General features: G+C 39.0%; 1 protein-coding gene across 3 annotated transcripts in view; it reads left to right on the forward strand.

The window, feature by feature from the left end:
• The window catches only part of PPARGC1A (PPARG coactivator 1 alpha), a 368,649-nt gene that overhangs the window by 337,912 nt on the left and 11,306 nt on the right, over positions 1 to 19,431 (forward strand). For all 3 annotated transcript variants that reach the window (XM_065699713.1, XM_065699731.1, XM_065699723.1), the window contains exons 5-10: positions 744 to 948; positions 4,985 to 5,030; positions 5,139 to 5,212; positions 13,073 to 13,985; positions 14,559 to 14,663; positions 14,800 to 14,920. In XM_065699713.1, the coding sequence (XP_065555785.1) occupies positions 744 to 948; positions 4,985 to 5,030; positions 5,139 to 5,212; positions 13,073 to 13,985; positions 14,559 to 14,663; positions 14,800 to 14,920 (1,464 nt within the window). The remainder of the gene's footprint in view (positions 1 to 743; positions 949 to 4,984; positions 5,031 to 5,138; positions 5,213 to 13,072; positions 13,986 to 14,558; positions 14,664 to 14,799; positions 14,921 to 19,431) is intronic.

Genomic DNA, 19,431 nt, shown 5'->3' on the forward strand with positions numbered 1-19,431 from the left:
GATTATAGACTGGGTGCCAGAAAATCACCTGAGCTCGTTTATGCTCTGAATATTTCATTTATGCTTTTTCTTTTGGCAGTTGTAGTCCCACCGTCTGTTACTCTGGCCTACTCTATTGATACAGAGAGTAGCAGGGGCGACAATAATATTTGCTGATGGGCTGGTGTTGTTTATGAGTGACTCCAGGATGCAGGACTGCCATTTTACCAGCTGTCTGAGCTAAGAAAAATGACACTGGATTCTTGGCAAAAAATGTATATTACCATTAATTGGATAGAATGGGGGCTCTGACATAATTCTGTTAGCAGGCAGTATTAAAGAATGTTTGTCTTGCCATTCACTGTAACTGAAAACAGAGCATTTAGGGGTACTTAAGAGAGTTGTGAATACCGGGCTCAAGCAATCAGCAGCAAATTAAGGTTTAAACCATCTTATTTTTTTGTTCACAGTAAAGGCGCTGTAGGGTCTTGTTAGTTACATGTTGCTGAGTAGGAACATTGAAATGTAGGAGAAATGAAATAAAAAGCTGCATAAATGTCATTTAGGAATTTTAAATGTAATTTTCTTTCCTTGTTCTGCAAACAGTTATTCACAGCTCATAGATCTAGTACACTTAGACTGAGCACTTCATTGAAAATCTCATCTCTTCAGAAAACCTATATCCATTCTGATAAGGTTCAGCTCGCTAATTTTAGCTTTTTTTTTATTTTACTTTATTTTATTTATTATGTCCTGTTTTTAAGACTGAGAATTCATGGAGCAATAAAGCGAAGAGCATTTGTCAACAGCAAAAGCCTCAAAGACGTCCCTGCTCTGAACTTCTCAAATATCTGACTACAAATGATGACCCTCCTCACACCAAACCAGCAGAGAACAGGAACAGCAGCAGAGAGAAATGCATCTCCAAAAGGAAGCCTCATCTGCAGTCTCAGACAAATCATCTGCAAGGTGAGTGTGGGACCACAGAACACAACGTTGGTACTAGCAGTAACACAGGGGAGCTGAAGTACCGCAGCTGTGAATACCCTCAATACCTCTTATGTTCTTTGGATTAGTATTGTAAATCCAGCATCTCTTCTGCATAGGGAGAATTTTGAAACAGTATAAGTAAGTTAGAATTAGTTAGCTAGATTTAGCTTTTAAACAGATTAATCCTGTCTCCATTGCACCTAGCATAAGAAAAAGAATCTTGGGGAAAAAGTTTAACAAGTACCACATGTTAAAATACTCAGCTAGCCGGAGATGCTTATTCAAAGAGTACTGTACCACTAAGTAATCATTATACCCCTAAACAAGCTGGGCAAGCCAGTTCATTAGTGAGCTGCTTTCCTTTTTGCTAGGGTAAAACTGAAGGCATTGTTAACCTGCCACATAGTCCTTAAGAGACAATAAATAGTGCTCTCACTGCTACAGAGAAAGCAATAAATGTGTCATTCCTGTTAAAGCTAGGATGCTGGTTTGTAATTTTATTTTGTAAATAGTTGAAAGTTTAGCTGCTATCCTGATCTTTCTCTCTCTTTCTAGATTCTTTATGGACAAAACTAAACACTTGTGTTGACTTTTAGTATCCCTCAAGGCATAAAGAACTGGTCTATATTACAAGCAACATCTCTGACAGAAATGCAAGAACTTAAAGCCCTCTCTCTTGCTTTCTCTCCCCTTCTTCCTGTGCCTGGTTTCCCAAGATAAAGGAAAGCTGTAAAAGCTTAGCAGCCCAAAGGGAGCTTTTTTTAAGTTACTGTCACTTTAAAATATATCTACATACATATGTTGGCCTGGCACGTAGAAGTCACATCAGTGCAAATCCTGGATGACTCCACTAAAGCCAATAGGAGTTATCTGGCTACAATAGAGATCAGGGTATGACCCTGAATGTGTCTTCATGATATTTTTTAAGCAACAATTGTATATGTTTTTCCATTCCCCCCACCACCACCACCACATTTGCAGCCCGATCAAATTTAATCTTTCCCTCTTTACTATGAAGTATAAGCAAACTTAATAAAAATTATCTTCCCTTCCCACCCTTCTTGCAGCTGTACATTATGACATCCTAAGTTTAGTTTTCCTCATTGCGATCTCGAATTCTCTGAACAATGTTTATTGTAAGAAGGAAATCCGACTGCCCCTAGAGCTTTTTGGATGCCAACTGCCACTCCTTCTGGATGGCTGCAGCAGTCTGCTTCACAGCAAAATCCAGACTGTACTATTCATGTAAAACCTGTGTTTCTTACTACAATGGTACTGAAACACAGACCTGCCAGAAGTTACAGGAGCTTTGTTAACATCGTTGGGTGTTACAGGGATACCTGATAAGGTATATCATGTATAACATGCTATATGCACATGTATTACACACATATGTAGAAGTATGTGCACACACATAAATACAAGTTATAAATCTTCCTATTCAGATCAGAACTGCATTTTTTCCCCAGCTGAGTCAACTTCATAGGTTCAGTGCAAAGAAGCAGGGCACACTGGGTTATGGAAGCAGCACAGGAGGAGAGGTGAGGGAAGACCAAAGGGACATATCACTAAATTACCACTGTTTTAACAGATGACTGTAACTGTAGTGGTATTGCAGGTGAAATTGCAGGCAGAGGGAAATTACTCTCTTCTTTAATTCCTGCAGTTTAATTTACAGGGTTCTGAAATGTTGTTTTTTCATCAAATTTGCCTCATGCACCAATATATGACTTCAATATCAACGGATTTGCATATAATACAAATACAAGAATATAATGCTTTCAGCTTGGACAGTCAATTCATGCAGAATCAACCTTGCAAATTTAACTGATATTTGCAGACCTGCAGTCATTTGTTCATACATTTAATCAGAAGTACAAGAAAATTGGCTCCTTCTGTTTTAAAAAATAATCAGGGTCTCATATTTTCTTTCAAAGTTAGGGAAAGCTGAGGAAGGATAAGTCAAACGGTATTTTCCTTTAGGGTTGCAAACATATTGCAAACCCACGGGAATGTCCACAAACCCATTCATGCCAAAGATCATCTGTGGTTTTGTACTGAAATTTGCCCATGAGGAAACTTAGTTCTTTTGAACCTGAATGTTTTCAATTTACAGGGACAAGCAACTTCATGTGAACTCTTTTTAATAAGAAAAAAACACACCACAGTAGACCTTGAAACTCTAATAAACAGGCAGCATGGAAAATGATAGCGTCTTGACTAAATATTTACACTATCTATAGCTGTATGTGAGGATGGCTTCTTTGGAGGAATACTGTTTGGTCAAGCCCTTGCCTAGCAATAAGAAAACTGATGGGTGTTTTGGCATGTGAATTTGTCAGTGGGAGAGCTCAGTGATATCTGCCTAAAATGAAGCGGTGTGAGATAATGCCTTGATTCTGTGACCATCTGTAGCAGGTTTGCTCTGTACCTCAGTGCTGCAGGATTTTATATGTATTCTTACATAGGACTATTCTCTGGGACTAATAAGAGCTAGACTGAGACTTTTTAGAAGCTTAAATACACGTTCAGCTTCCTTAGAAAGCCTAAATTGCTTAATCAATTTCTTCTTTATCCTCTAAAAAGAAGTGTAAGCCTTTGTGTAAAACTTTATTCCAGCACCCTACTGTAAGGTCTGTCTATTTGGGTTTTTTTAAGCCGGTTTTACCTCTAGGTAGCCAATGGCAAACATTACTATCCCTAATGTATATAAAATATACACAGAAATGTGTCAGGTTACATTCAGTCTTACGGCACTCGTTTTATGCACAAATCAGCAGCAGTGCTGGATCAGACAAATAACTCATTGAGGTGCATCTCCTCACTCTGGCAGTGACTTCTGAGGAAGGTGAACCCGAGGTGAACACCTGAGCTTCCATTTCTAACTTTCATATGGGAAGGAGGAGAAACAATATGCAGCTCTTGAGAATTGAGTTAATTTAAAAAAAAAATAAATGCGGTATTACTTCAGGAATGCTCTAGAGCTTATAAAAGTAATCAATTTGCATATAAAATCCTTTTAATGTTGATGGGAGCTTCAAGCCTGGAATGAATATGAAATACGCAGTAGTGACACTCTGGACAAAAGATCTGCAGTGCAGGAGTGTTCAAGGGGAACATTTTGTCTTAAGTAATTAATCTGCCAAAGAGATCCCCTGCTGTTGCTCTTGGTACAACGCTCTCTGCGTTTAAACATCAATCTTACTTCTGAAAAGTAAAATTTGCAAGTAATATTATTTTAATTTTTAAACATTTCTCTGGCAATTAAAGGAATCTTAGCTGTATTACAGCATCCTAGTTCTTGGCTTGCTTTGGGAAAATACAGGTTTGCATGAATAAAAGCTACGAAGACATGTATTTTTATAGCTAAGGCTTTGTGTTTTGTGTATGTTGGGATTGTAGTGCCGAGAGCTTCAACCCCAATTTAACCATCTGTGACTATGTCCGTGGCTTGTCATAGTCTGCAGGATAATTTGCAGAAATTTGGACTATAACTGGTTGGACTCTGGCCTCATAGAAACAACCTATTCTCAGTGCTATATATAAAATTGTATATTGTAGAAGTAAAATAAACTGAATATTCATAACGTTCTGTTACTTCATAGTTATTCTGCTGTTCCTGTTTCCAAACAAAACGTGAAATGTAGTTTAAATTAACTCTAAGAGAAATCACATTTTCACAGTGTAATCTGTAGAGTTCTTCATTGATTTTTAACTACTCTTGTTCTGAAAGGTTCTTGGCATTTGGGTTGTGTACTGTATTTCAGAGGCATAGTAATTGATGTAAATCATTGTTAAAATTTATGTGCCTTTTTGGTACCAGTAATAAGGAATCAGGATGGGTCTCCTTATTTATCTAGCTAAGATAGGTACACTGAAATGGCCATTGAACTGTCATTAGAGCTCAGCCCTAACTGACTAACATGGGATTCTAGCTCCAAAATAAAAATAAGTCTTTTTAGTATATGTTCTGGAGTGCTTAAATATTCCATAATTGCTTTCTTTTTCTCTTTAGCCAAACCAACAAGTTTATCACTTCCATTGACGCCCGAGTCACCAAAGTAAGTACTAAAAAGTGCAAACATTTATAAAAGGGAGGGGGGTTCAATAGATTTTGGCTACAGCAACTCCATTTCAGCTTGTTTTTATAAATGTGCCCTGTCTTCCAGTGATCCCAAGGGTTCCCCATTTGAGAACAAGACTATTGAACAAACCTTAAGTGTGGAACTCTCTGGAACTGCAGGTGAGAAATGGGGTGTGCTGGCTCTTGCTTTAAGCATGGCTTGTGTGTGTGTTTGTTCATTTTAATATACCACATGTACACTGAGATCTTGCAGAGGTCTCCAGGAAGTTATCTTCGATGCAGTTTAGCATTGACTCTTTATCCAGTTAGTTACCTGAGAAGGAATGTGTTTGAAAATATGGCTCCAAACCTGCACAAGAAAGCATAATTTCTTGAAAAATATGAATGAAACCATTTGTCTGTTATACTTCCCCATTTCCCCATAGATTTGTGTACTGCTGAGCGCCATCTTTCAAAGACAGACCCCACAGCACAGTGTAATAGATGTTACAGATGGAAAAATTATGTCATCCAGTCTGTCTCCAGGCCAGTCTAGGGCCGTACGTGACTGCATGTTTCAGTGCTTTGTCAATTCTAGATTAATATGTCACAAATAACAGCTTTCTCGTCTACCACTGAAAAACTATTCCATAGCTTAGAGGTAATTTTTTAAAATTGGTATTCATTTTATATTCTTGCTTTCTCTTTATTTCTTCCTTTAGCTTCACACAATGCCCCTTTATCCTCCTCCTCCTTTCAGATCCGTGGTGTTTGTACCTTTTGAAGATTTGTAGATTTCTTTTGTCATGTTCTGGTTTAGTTCATGCATCACCCATTGCACTCATTTAATTCAGCAGCTCTTCTTTCCACTAAAGCCAGTTCTTTCAGACTCAGATCCTTTTTACTGCTTTCCTCTGAACTCTGTTTTTCCTCCATTTTCCTGAAGTGTCCAGAACTGAGCACAAGAGCACACGTTGAGATCCACCTGCTCTATTGCCAAGTCTATTTTCTTCCTCAGTTGTGTAACACTGAAAAATAAGAGATGTAGTTAGTACGTGCTTCTCCCAGGATAACAGTGGATTGTGAATTACGTGATCTCTAGCATTTTGGGAGGCATTGCAAAACACATCTTCAGGTACCATAAATCAGCTTGGTGCCTCTAAATTCAGTGGCAGCTTTACACAAGAGCAGGCCCAAGCACTAGATTTGTGTATGTACTTCAAGCTTTCAGCTCCATACAGTCGTCATTTCACTTTTTCAGAAAATTCTTTACTAGTTCAGCATTAAAACATGCACACTGCCCTCTGTTATGTCCTGAAAAACTGCAGTCTTAATCATTCGTCTCGTGGTAAAAGGAAGCATCCTTGCAATACACCTTCTTTTCACAAATCCAACAGAAGCATGGCAAAATTCACTGTATGCAGGAGGATAATCCCATTCAGTGCCAGCAGGTCTGAAGCATGGAGAAGCCTCTTTTATCATTAATGGAGAGCAGATCTGCACAAGGGTGCCCATTTGTAAGCACACTGGTAAGGCAGTGCTTAGTGCTGCCAAGTGAAAGGGGCAGATGAGGTGACTACAGCAGACTGGTACAAGCCGCCGTTGAAACTGCTGAAGGGAGCAGTGTTTTCTCCCAGCCAGAAAGTCAGCAGCCTGCTCTTCCCATCAGCTGACTAGACAGAAAGTGGGAGTTGGTCTGATTCCTGGGTAGTCCTCTAGTATTGCCACCATAATGGCAACATGACTGGTGATGGTATTACCAAATTCATTCCGCTTTATCATCTGTGTGCAGAGGAGGAAACAGAACAGCTCTGTGGTTGTTTTAGAGAGCTAGCGCGTTAAAAATGCACCAGAAGCTGTGAAACAGCACAACTGGACTAATACAAGAACAGGAATGTCGTGCTATAAAAACACAATTTGATGTTTTTGTTCCCTCTGGAAGTAAATAGAGTCTAGCTAGAAAATAAACTGATGATAATCAGGAAGGATAAGAGTTGATGGAGCATGTCTGCCCCAGCTGGAGCTGGGGCATTGCTATCAAGCAGAGCCACGTGATGGTGGCTCTTGGACTTCATGTTGTACTTGCTCTGGGCTTTGCAATGCCTAGTGAGGAAGTTTCAGGATATAGTACTTCGTGACTTGGTAGCTGTATTCATCTCTGCCTTCACAGATACAAGGATTTTATTTTCATACTCATATATTTACATAAATCTCAAAAAATATGAGTACTGGTGCATGTCTTAACTTTTAAACTCATTTGTATTGCAGTAGTGTCTTGTGTCATGAGTCTGCTTTTGTTGGAAGCAGACAAGTCCATAACAGAAACAACCTTGGGTACTGAAGAACTCGGAGCGTATGTGAGTAAATCATGGCAGAATTGGGACCTGCTTCAGTTAAAAAAAAAAAAACGAAAAAACAAACAAAAAAACCCCCAAAACCCTAACAACAAAAAAAAAATGGAAAAAATAGTGGTAGTAGTGATTAATAACACCTTGGAGTTCCTTAGTGAGACCCTGGCAACTCCAAATTATATCCAGATAACCGCATTGCTCATTGTCCTTATATAGGGCAGCTTGCACTGTACAAGCACTATTTATTATAATTTAAATAGGAGTTGCCTTGATCTTACTGCTGAATTGAAAAGACCATTAGGAGTGCTGCTTGCACTATCGAAGCACAAAGTATTTTAATATAAATAGCAGCTCCCTTGATCTCTTTCCTGAAAAAAACATTGGTTCCCTCACTGATGAATTAACTATAGAGTAGAAAAAGAAATAAATAAAAGCATTTCCCACATGAGCCATCAATCTTCGTCACACACACATTTTGGATTCATGTATCTAAAGTCAAACTGAAACCATTCTCTTGCTGATGCTGTATCTTGCCTTACAATGGATTTGTTAGTAGTTGTGAATGTAACTTTGTCCTCCCTAAAACTGTCAAAACATTTATTTGTCAAATTACAAGGAACAAATATTTTTGTAAAGTGTTTTCAAGCCACACATAAGAATTCTTTGAATGCACTTTAAATAAGTGGCCTATGATAGAGGATTAAGTCCATTGCTGTCTACAATCCCAACTCCTGCAGCTGATTTCTAGTGCTATTCAAAGGAAAATGGACCAGAGCATCACAGTATGGATGGAGCTCTAGGTGATCATAATGCAGTGGATGAAATTTCTGTGTAAGGCAGGTCTCATTTGGAGTAGGAGGATTGCAAGAGGTCATTCTCCCTTTATTTCCACAGCTACCTGCATTGCCAGTGCCTTGCTAAGATGCTGTGGGCTTGAACCTGTCTAATGTCTTCCAGGAACGTGGGATGTTTCTGTGTCACTGGAAGACTTCTTTCCTCTTTGTTACCAGTCAGGTTGAGGGGGCACCTTCAGGCACAGGGACTAGGAGGATGACTCACCCTCTGGAGGTGGCTGTGTTAATCCTGGTGATTGAGGCATTCTCAATGACTGTCTTAGACTTCCTGCTGAACTTCTGAATGCCAGAAGTTAGATGGTGTGGCTCCTGTATGTTTGAAATTTATCTCTCTGTTCTCCCAATGTCTTTCTGCACCTTCACTCCTAAATACTTGAAGCCATCATGTAAGTGCATGAAGTGAGATCACAAGCTTAAGGCTCAATCAGTAGATGGAAGGCTATTTCCACCCTCTTATCTACAACAGGTGACCTGGTGAAAAGTCTCACTTGCACACAGATCCCTGTGATTTACCAGCACATAAAACTCCTCACTGGTCTTCTTGCATGCAAACTTTTATTTCTCAAAAAAGATGCTAGAAAAGGCTTTATGAACACAATCAACTTGAATAATGATTTGGAATTCATAAGCATCCTTGAGGATACTTATACCCTGCTATTTGCCCACTTCTAGACCTGAGTTACCTCTTAGTTGTGTGAACAAATACTTAAAACCTATCATATAAAAACTTGTTTGACCTCAGAATGTTTTTTGATAAAATGAGATGTGAGATGCCGAGAGTTGTCCAAAGGGAATAAAATCTAGTAAATTTTTTTTATATTTTCAGGCATCTGTGTTTATTCTCTGGGGCACTGACAACAGGATTAAACTAAATACTCAACAAGCAATGTAGGGGTTTATTATATGATGGCTATTTAATTACATTTTTCTGGCTTTTGCAGTCTTGTGCCACACAAAAGCACTTCTGATTCTTTTACTGAATTGAGCTGTTATCTTGTGCTCAGTGTTTTAAGTGACCTTAAATAATGTTTGCCTTAACAATCCATTTTCAAACTTCTAGGGTATAAAAGAATTCATTCTCGATGTCTCTGAAAAGCTCAATACACATGTAGAAAGGTTCCAGGTCTGTGTTCTCCAAAGGACACTAATTCTCAGCCCCCTCAAAGCACAACTAATGTCATCTAACATTTAAATGCCAAAAGTTACAGTAGTGTTTTAGAAAGATCCATGGCTATGTAAAACAGCATTGCAAATCCTTCCTAAAAAGTCAGGATGTCACATTTTTATGCAAAAGCACTCCCATAATTTCTGTTGGAGCTAAATGAGTTGCTAAAGTTTTGTTTTGTTTTTTTGTGGAGTTTTGGAGTATATGAAAAGCATTTCACTCTCCCAGAGACTTGAAAGAAGTCTCCTGGCTAAGGTTGCAGAGTCGGCACACAGGCAAACACCTTTTGTTGCACAGGCTCGGGAAGGACGGTGCTGTTTCAGCAGCAGTGCTGCCAAATTGATGTACACTGTTTTCAAGCGCAAGATCACCAAGTGAGTTTCATAGTATGTAGACAGAACAAGGCAGAGTGCAAACGTACCATTTACCAAAGCCATTCAATTAAAGAAAAGTCCCTACGAAGAAAATGGTTTTATAGCACGTCATGAAAAAATACTTGCCTTTTACTTTAAAAAGAAAAAAGGCTGTTTAAGGGGGGTGATTGTAAAGTATGTACCACTTCTAACAGATTTGCTGTGCAGAAGTACATAAGTGTGAGTGATGTAGAGGTACTTGTTTATTATAGAGCACATTTCAATGCAGTAATCATAAATATTGCTAAGGTTGTGCTCTGTTGAAATATGACCTACATACTCTTGATTGTTTGTGTTACGTGATTTGTCTGACACCCATTACATTCTGGGTAATGGCAGCCATTTGTTGCTGTGCACAGCAGGCTCTTTTGACAAAAGAAAATAGGCAGCAATAAAAAAGCTATAGTCTGAATTACATTCTGCACAGCGCTGCGCTGCTGAGAGTTTGTGCAAGTGTGTTAACAATGCTCTGAACTGCCTCTTGTCAGCCTTCAGCCTGTAATGGCCATCTGTCCTTCCATAAATCTGTCAAAACCTGCTAAGTTCAAGTGAGAGCACAGAATATACCTTGTACTGTCAACGCTAAAATGTACACATTGGCACTGAAAGTGGCAAGTGTGAAATAATCCAACGGTGATAGAATATTGTAATGCCATTGATGTGGGATCATGGTCCTCACTGGAGATTACCAGGAATTAGTGTATGATGATGTGTGTATAGTGTATGATTAGTGTATGTATGGTTAGTGTAAGATGAACAAGTGTGCAGCCAACTGGTTTTCTCAAAGTTCATGATTTGGAGATCAGTCATGGGACACGCTGAGCTCTGTAGACTCTGTAATGCTGACATGAACTCAAAGCTTCACTCCCTCCTTCATCCGCCGATGGAGGTTTGTTCAAAAGTTAAACGAACATTTTCCAACTTTCCTACTTGCCTGTGTACTTCCTGCTTCTGCTGAAAACCAGGAAAAAAGCCAAAATGCAACGAGGAAGCCCTTTCTTAGGCTGTCTCCAGCAAAGTTCTGCCAGCAAGAGAAGCGCCAGTAAATTTAGCTCAGTCTGTACTTTTGTGAGGGCTTTTTTTTGGTAGGGCTTTTTTTCTCCTGCTCTAAAGATCATTGGAGTCCTTGTCAGGCTTCTGGAAATAGTTGTACTCTGTGTTTAGCTTGCTTCCTGGAGCTAGCTTTAAAGAAGTGAAAATGGAAACAATATTTTATCTTAAATATTGGATTATCTCTGGGGTTTCTTTGCCTGAAATTCTTAAATATGCATGTTCACTGTGGAGTGGTTGTATTTCTGCTTCACTCTCTCTAAAACTACATCCAAAAAATCAGTAATGAGCTCCAGAGCTGCTTCTCAGGGGCTGTATAATTTCATGAATAAAAGTGACAGTTTAAATTTTTTATCTAAAAACCAGCCTGCTTACTCAAATCCTTGTTGAATCTGAGCTCGAAATTTTAACTTCAGAATTACTCTGGAGGAATTTTGAACAGGATTATTCGTTTTACCAAAAATTCACTTGGTAGTCAAAAATACTTGTTAGTGAGGAGGTGGGTAAGGTGTGAAATACACACTGCTAACTCAAGCTGGATTTTTGTGAAGGAAGAAAAAATTGAGGACTCAAGTTAAAGGAAATAGTTTAACAGTGATGACTTCGCACAAAACTTTCTCGCTCTTAAAATCTGAGGTAACTTGAGTTTTAGGTGTCATTATCGTTGCCTTAGTTTCCCTGACTTTTTGTGGCATTAGGCTCATAACTATTTTTTCCAAGCATTCAGTCAAAATCAATCCTCTCTTTCACATCAAGTATTCATGCTTTGATACTTCTTTTTTTCTGGAACAGATTCATTGCAGCTAATGCAGTGGGACTCCCATTCTCCATTTATGCTCCTTAGGGAGCACTATGCACTGATGGACACTTTTCTTTCTTTACACCAAAACACTATAAAACATGTGCCATTTGCATTTATCTGCTGAGCTCTGTTGCAGTACAAAACAAAATTCTATAGCCATGTTTGAAATACACATTTCCTGTAATGTGCCTGCCCTCTCTTTTCATTCTTGCTAATGAAAGCTCATTGCTTGGGCTAGACAAAGAAATCTATAGCAGCATTAGCCTCTGGAGTGGTTAAGGATGGTCCAGGTTTTCTAGAACTCCCTAATTCAGTCTAATTTGTTAAATTTCAAGCATATATACTTCTAAATTACAATAGGATCAATTAGACAGAAGCAATTTTTCAAACATAGCATACTAAGTACCTTCCTGAAAAGTAAATGCTTCCTGGACAATGTCTGCTGTTTGCTGTTATTCTGCCCTGGTATCCTGGATTATCCTCCTGTAAAGTCTGAAGAAATTCTGATTTCTGCAGAAAATATTAAGAGTTATATCCTTATAAAGATAATTGCAAGATGCTATGTTCATTCCCAGGTCTTACTGGAATGGTCCTTTCCAGCATTTTGTCTTACCATAGTGATACAATCTTTTACAATTATGTGAACAATCCTGGCAGTTAGTGGTATCTTTAGCCTTTGAATACTTATCTGTTTCATTTGGACTCCCTACTTCCTGGCTGTCATTAATACTTAGTTCTAAATGCAATGATTCATTACAGTTGCAGTTGTCCTATTGTTCACTTGGGTTTCAGTTGCAGAACCACATTTCAGGCAAAATGTATAGTTATGCTTACAAGAATGTATTATACATACATTAGCAATGGTTTACTAAGTTAATGAACTGTAGAAACAAAGAGTCATTGCAGTTGAGTTGTGGAATTGCTGTACTTCCTTGCTTTCAAGATCTGTGTCCTATTGAGGTGCCTTTGGTAGCACTCATTTTTCCCAGACTTGCTTTTGTTCAGGTTTTTGTCTGCTAATTTCTTAAGGTTTTTGATGGTGCCAGTCTTTTGGCTTTTGATTTTTATATCAAAATCTTTTTGATTTTTTTTTTTTTACAAGAAAAAAAAGTCTTTTTATCCCTTAATCTTTTCTATCAGACTCTACAGAGAGTGAGGCGGATGTCATGGAGGCAGGGGAGGGACAGAAATGATGGTGAAGATTAACGGCAATACATTAGTTCTGTTGCTATTGTTGTTACCAGACCTTTGGTGTCTCACATCTTTATTCCCAGTATTAGCAGAGTTAAAGTCATATAGAACGGGTCTTGCATTGTGTCATATGTTTTAGAGAAGCACATAGCCACCTTTGTAAATATTGCAAGTGTGTTTAAAAATATTCTGTTCCTCCCTTTTTTCCACTTAGGCCTAACTCCACCCACGACCCCTCCTCATAAAACCAACCAGGATAATCCTTTTAGGACTTCACCTAGGCTGAAGTCATCATGCAAGACTGGTGTACCACCTTCAAAAAAGCCCCGCTATAGTGAGTCTTCCAGTTCTCAAGGAAATAACCCAATCAAGAAGGGTCCAGAACAGTCTGAGCTGTACGCACAGCTTAGCAAGACTACAGTATTGTCCAGTGGACATGAGGAGAGAAAGACAAAACGGCCCAGTTTGCGGCTGTTTGGTGACCATGACTACTGTCAATCAGTGAATTCAAAATCGGAAATACACATTAAAATATCCCAGGAACTTCAGGACTCCAGACAACTAGAATTTAAGGATTCTTCACCTGGGTGGCAGTGTCAGATTTGTTGTTCTTTAGAACAAGACCAGTATTTCAAGAAAGAGACTTTACAGACAAGTAAGCAGGGATCCCATGGTAATAACAGAAAACAGCTCCAAGACCAGGAAATTCGGGCTGAACTGAATAAGCATTTTGGTCATCCCAGCCAAGCTGTTTTTGATGAAGAAGCAGATAAGACCAGAGAACTAAGGGACAGTGATTACAGTAATGAACAATTCTCCAAACTACCTATGTTTATAAATTCAGGACTAGCAATGGATGGTCTCTTGGATGACAGTGAAGATGAAAGTGATAAACTATGCTACCCTTGGGATGGGACACAAGCCTATTCATTATTTGATGTTTCTCCTTCTGGCTCTTCATTTAACTCTCCATGCAGAGATTCAGTGTCTCCACCCAAATCCTTATTTTCTCAAAGATCCCAAAGGACGCGCTCTAGATCAAGGTCCTTTCCTCAACGCAGGTCTTGTTCCCGTTCTCCATATTCCCGATCGAGATCAAGGTCGCCCTGTAGTAGATCCTCTTCAAGGTATGGTACAGCAAATTCGCGTATCATCATCGTAGTTAATGCAAAGGAAAACAGCAAAACCATAAAGCAACTTGAAGGAAAGAAAGAAAAAAAACAAGAAACAACTTAATCTAGTGCAACTTGTTCTATGGCTCCTAAGCTGATTAACCCTGAAGGTTATGGGTTTGCTACAGAAACACTTGTTGCCATTATCCTTTAAATTTGCCAAGTTTACACTTTGTGAGTGGAGCCAGTCAGGTCAGCAGCAGAGCAACTGGGGAGAGATGTACACAACTAACCTTTCCCATTATCTGTGAGCTGCCCGGTGCCAATCAGGCTGCAGTCCTTATCAGATGAAGTTGACAGCGGCTGACGTTCTGCTCTGTGTTAGCCTTAATAAGGAACATTACAGAAGAGTTGGGGGGGGGGGGTGTGTAAATCACCAGAGGCCTCTTAGTTGACTGGGAGATTGCAAACTGTCGCTGGAAAATCAAACTGGTAGCTTGGAAGAAAATGTAAGTTTGGAGAAGAGGTAGAAAATGGTGTGAATAGATTCAAACTGAATGACAGAGGTGAATTTGTTTATTCCTGCAGATCTTGTTGCTATTATGAGTCCAGCCACTGTAGACACCGAGCATACAGAAGTTCTCCCTTAAGTGCAAGATCGCGATCCAGATCACCGTACAGTCGCAGACCCAGGTAGTGCATCTTGCCAGCATTTGGTTTGCTTTGCAGCTGGTTCTCAAGAGATAATGAAGCATTCCAGAAATTGTATTACTAATTTTGCATTTACAAATGCAGGTGCTTGATTTAATGACTAAGTTGTGTTTCCTAGATATGACAGCTATGAGGAATATCAGCATGAAAGGCTGAAGAGGGAAGAATACCGCAAAGAGTATGAAAAACGGGAATCTGAAAGGGCCAAACAAAGGGAGAGACAGAGGCAGAAAGCAATTGTAAGCACTCTGAAGATAACTTTCATTTTGAAATAGATTTCTGTTTCTTTTCACAGATTTCTAAAGATAGAACTCAGATTTTTTTTTTTTTATAAAAGAAAAAATAATGCAAAAATTTGCTTATGTATTTCTGAGTATTCCGAATTTTAGGAAAATACGTGTTTTGATAACAATTTGTGTTTTGGTGTTACAATACTAATTTTTTCAGGTTCTATAAATTGCAATTCTCCAAGTTTTTCTATGTCAACAGATACAAAAGGCTTACTAGAAAGAGGTTTCATCCCAAGCAACAATGAAGAGTGACCCAATTTCCTATACAGATCTATCAATCAGTGAACCTCCATTTTATATTATATATATCACCTACCAGAGTGCCACTAACCAATGTTTATTTTCTGTATTTCTGGGAGTTTTTTGCGTAAGCAGTGTAAGGAGTCAGCTTGCATACCAGTTGCTGGACTTCCATAGTAGCTGTAGTTGTCTATATGGAGGGTGCAGACAAACAGGATGCAGAACTGGGATCCAAAGGCATGAGTTTAACTTTTTTTTTTTTCCCCTGTCAATGTCTCGGTTAATTTGTAAGTTCTTTTTAGCGAAATAAATAGTCTGAAGACATGATGCGATTTTAAAATGTCATTAACACCGGCCTTTTCATAATGAATATGTATTATTTAATTATTTTGTTCATCAAAGTCGTGTGTGAAACAACTGAAATACCTAAGGTGAAGGAAATACCCATGTGGGAGTGAGCAACTTTCTGGGCTGTTGTAGCAGTAGGACAGAAGAATGGCTAGTAAATGGACAAATGGCTTTTGCACCTTTGGAAACTGTGTGATGGTTTTGATAAATGTAAATCTGGACTCTTCGTGTAATTGCTGACACCATTTTGTGTCTCACCTTAAAATTTTCCTCTTTGTTGTCTGTCCTGCTCTGTCCATTTTGTTGTACCTTCACTGCTGTTCTGGCTGTGCTCTGGCTATCACATGAACTGGTGCAGACTGGGACACTTGATCTTTGTTTCCAGATTTTGCCTTAGTGTTATGTCCAGGGCTCACCAAAACGAATAGGTCTTTTTTCCAGTGCCTTTAGTGGACTTTATAGTAAAAGGTGATTTGTCACACACTCGTCAGCGTTTCTCCTAATACTATCACCTACAGAACTGGGAGCATGTAGGGATTGATGGAGACTGATGTAGTCTACAGCAGTAAGAAGTTCTGGAAGGCAATAGATACCTTTATTTTCTGGTTGTTTTTTTTTTCTCTGCTACTGTTGTTCTTACTGAGCTTCATCAAATCATTTCACTTTTCTCTGCTTCAGGTGCCCTATCTACAAAGTGTGGCTGATAGGTATATTTTGTAAAGCATGAGATTTAGAGCTGTAACATGCTCTGCTGTACTGATTTGAAACTCAGTGAAGGCAATGGAATTATTTTGCTTGGCTTCAGACAGGGCTATATTTAAGTCGATTGTTGCCATTTATTTTAAAATATCGGGCTTCCATCTGTTTAAAGATGTATGCTACCTTCCAGCAATCGTAACTTACACTGGCTGTTCTCTCTTAGATCTAACACAAATTAGAAATTCAAGTAGACCTCTGTCCTGGATGTATCTTGCTACTTCTCAATTACTGCACCTTACTGGTATAAATAAATATGAACCCTCCTGAGGAGGCAGAAAATTTGTTCTATTTGAAAATATACAAATACTTGGCAAGTAGCTAATCAAGAGAAAAAGTAAAAGGGAGGAAAAGAAACTTAAGAAGCTGCAGATATGCTGCATCATAGCTTCCTATGTTAAAAGTTTAGACATTTCAGAACCAAGGTTGAATTTACTTTATTTCTAAAGTGAGCATTGTTCTTATAATTAACTTCATTAATGAGATTATTTATTAATAAGTATAAATAAATCAGAACTAAAAATAAATAAATAAATAAACAGAACATGGCAAAAAATTAAAATCCAGTCACCTGTGGAAGAGCTGCAGGAGATGTAGATGAAATCCTGTTAACTCCTTCATCCAAAGTGTATGAGCACTTTTACTTAAAAATCTGTATTGAATCATGCCAGCTTATCCCATGTGCAAATAAGTAGGGGTTAGGGGACAGAGAAGAAAGGAAAGCCCTGATCACAGTCAGTGATAAAATGTATATTATTTCTATAACATTCTCTGCTACTTTTTGTACTCATTTTGGCTTATGGGCCTCATGTGTGTTACTCCTTTCTTGAGGGAGGAACTCATTTATGGTCCAGCTACAAGAATCTCCTGTCTTTTTCCTTGAACTCTTTCTACAGTCCCATAAATTAAGATTCCTTTGCTCTCTGCATTGGGGATTTTTTTACTTTCTTTCTAGCCCATTCTCATGCTGACAGAACTGGCTCAAGGCCACATACCTACAGATGCTGTTAAAAGGGTGGCCCAAGATCAGGCACTACTAGTGCCTTCAGTGTTACACAGGGCAGGTGGCTTTTCTTCATGAGAAGCACTGTGCTGTGATCTCAGGAATTAGTTGTAGAAAGGATGCACAGTGGAAAGGGAACAGAAATTATGACTGAGCTAAAAGCCACCAGGTATTATTGGCTCAGTACCTAGGAATTAGTCTCTGTGTGACAGCAAGAGTGGGAAACCTAGGGAAAAGAAATGAGAAGAAAATTCTCATATTTTAATCTGTCAAAACCATATGTGAAGCAATGCCCTCTGATTGTGCAGACAGCTGGTATTTTGGCAGATGTGAAGACATAGGCAGAATGCTGAGGAGGCTAGTTTTAGAAGCCTGTGCTCATGCTATGTAGCAGAAGTATGTATAAACACCTGCCCCTTCACACACCACCTTTGCTGCAGTAGCTTCAGATCAGCTAGAAACCTGAGCTAGCATTTCCCTGTATGGATTCCTGAATTCCTACCTAGGCTTACAGCTGTATACAGGTGGCTTGACTTCAAAAAGTGCTGTGATATTCTTCTGCCCTTCCTTTTCTTGTTTTGCCCCTCTCCAGTTACTGGAGATTTGGTGCCTTTTCTTGTGGATTGGGGTCTTGATTTTGAGCAATCATGCTTGAAAAATACGGGCTGAGCTCACAAGATATTTTCCAGTTAGAGAGGAAGAAAAATATTTTTGTCATTCCTTCGTTCATTTATTTATACTTCTGATTGTGATGCCTTTGCTGAGGAAATGTTAGCATAGTTTAGTTTGATCTTGACTTGATTTATTTCATTGGGTCCCTATTTTGTTTTAGAATGGGTCCTCACTGAACATAAGGATGATCTGCCACCAAGACTTACATAACTTGATAGTGCTAACCAGATCACAGTGGAGACACATTTGTCGTGAAACTTGAGGAACTGCAGGATAGAACAGTCTACTTCGGGCTTTGTAGAAACTGGGATCCAGCCCCCACCCAAGACTGAGGACCCCATTTTTCTTCTGGTACACCCCAGGAAATTTCTGAGTTATGCTGGCTTTTACCCCAGCAGCTCATTAGACCATGCAGCAAATATTTTCCAAGACATGGAGTCAGAAATACAGATAGCACATTTCAGTTCTGGAGCCACCAGCTTGTACATACCATACTGAGACAGTACACCAGGGCTGAGAGGTTAATCTCTCCGATGGGCAGCCTCATCTTCTGTATCTCTGCTGCAAGGCCACTCTGGCCATGATACTGACTTACAGTCACATCCTCCCTGCAGCTCATTTACTGTGTGCACTGGCTGCTGCCAGGAAATATAACCAAATCAGCTTTTGTACCTGAGTAGAAAATTACTGTTACCATTACTGCTTTTCACTTCTAAGTGCTGACAGCCTTCATGAGACAAGTATCAAGAGTCCCTGTCCCAGGGAGCTTACAGACCGAAGAAGATAAATGCACTGTGAGGCCACTGCGTCAGAAAGACACACATGATTTCAAAGAAAATAAATAGCTCTACAACAGGAAGGCAGGAGAAAGGTGGTTTCATAAATGAGTGCTTGGCTTCTTTAAAGTCTAAAACCAGAGTCAGCCTATAATGGAGTGCATTTCCACTAATGAAGCATCCAATGTACGTTGTATATTTAGTTTGGATTTTCCTGTTGTTGCTCATCTTGATGGCCTTGATCCCAGGCACTCTAACTTTCCTGTATGAGTTGCTGAAAATATATCAGACGATTACCTAAATCTTGAGGTTTACTGGTCTATCATTGTTTTTTTAGCAGCCACTGTGGAGTGAGGCTGAACAGTTTCAGTCCTCAGTGAGCCTCACAGCAGCATTTGGCAATTTTGTGCAACTTTTTCTTTTTTTCCCAGTTTTCACGATTCTTTTGCCATCCGTACTAGCCCACAGGTCAGACTTGCTCTCTAATACAGAATATAAAGAAAATTTTTCATGTTATGTCAGAATCTTAAACTTTAATGACTTTCTACATCCATAGCATTTATATCTTTTAAACTTTATCCAGCCATTCCCACTGCATTTTCAAAATGGCATCTGGCCTTCAATTCTGAGCATATAAGTCTTCATGGCTTTCTACTGGAAGAGAG

This window comes from Lathamus discolor, chromosome 1 (genome assembly GCF_037157495.1).
Source record: "Lathamus discolor isolate bLatDis1 chromosome 1, bLatDis1.hap1, whole genome shotgun sequence".
NCBI classification, from domain to species: domain Eukaryota; kingdom Metazoa; phylum Chordata; class Aves; order Psittaciformes; family Psittacidae; genus Lathamus; species Lathamus discolor.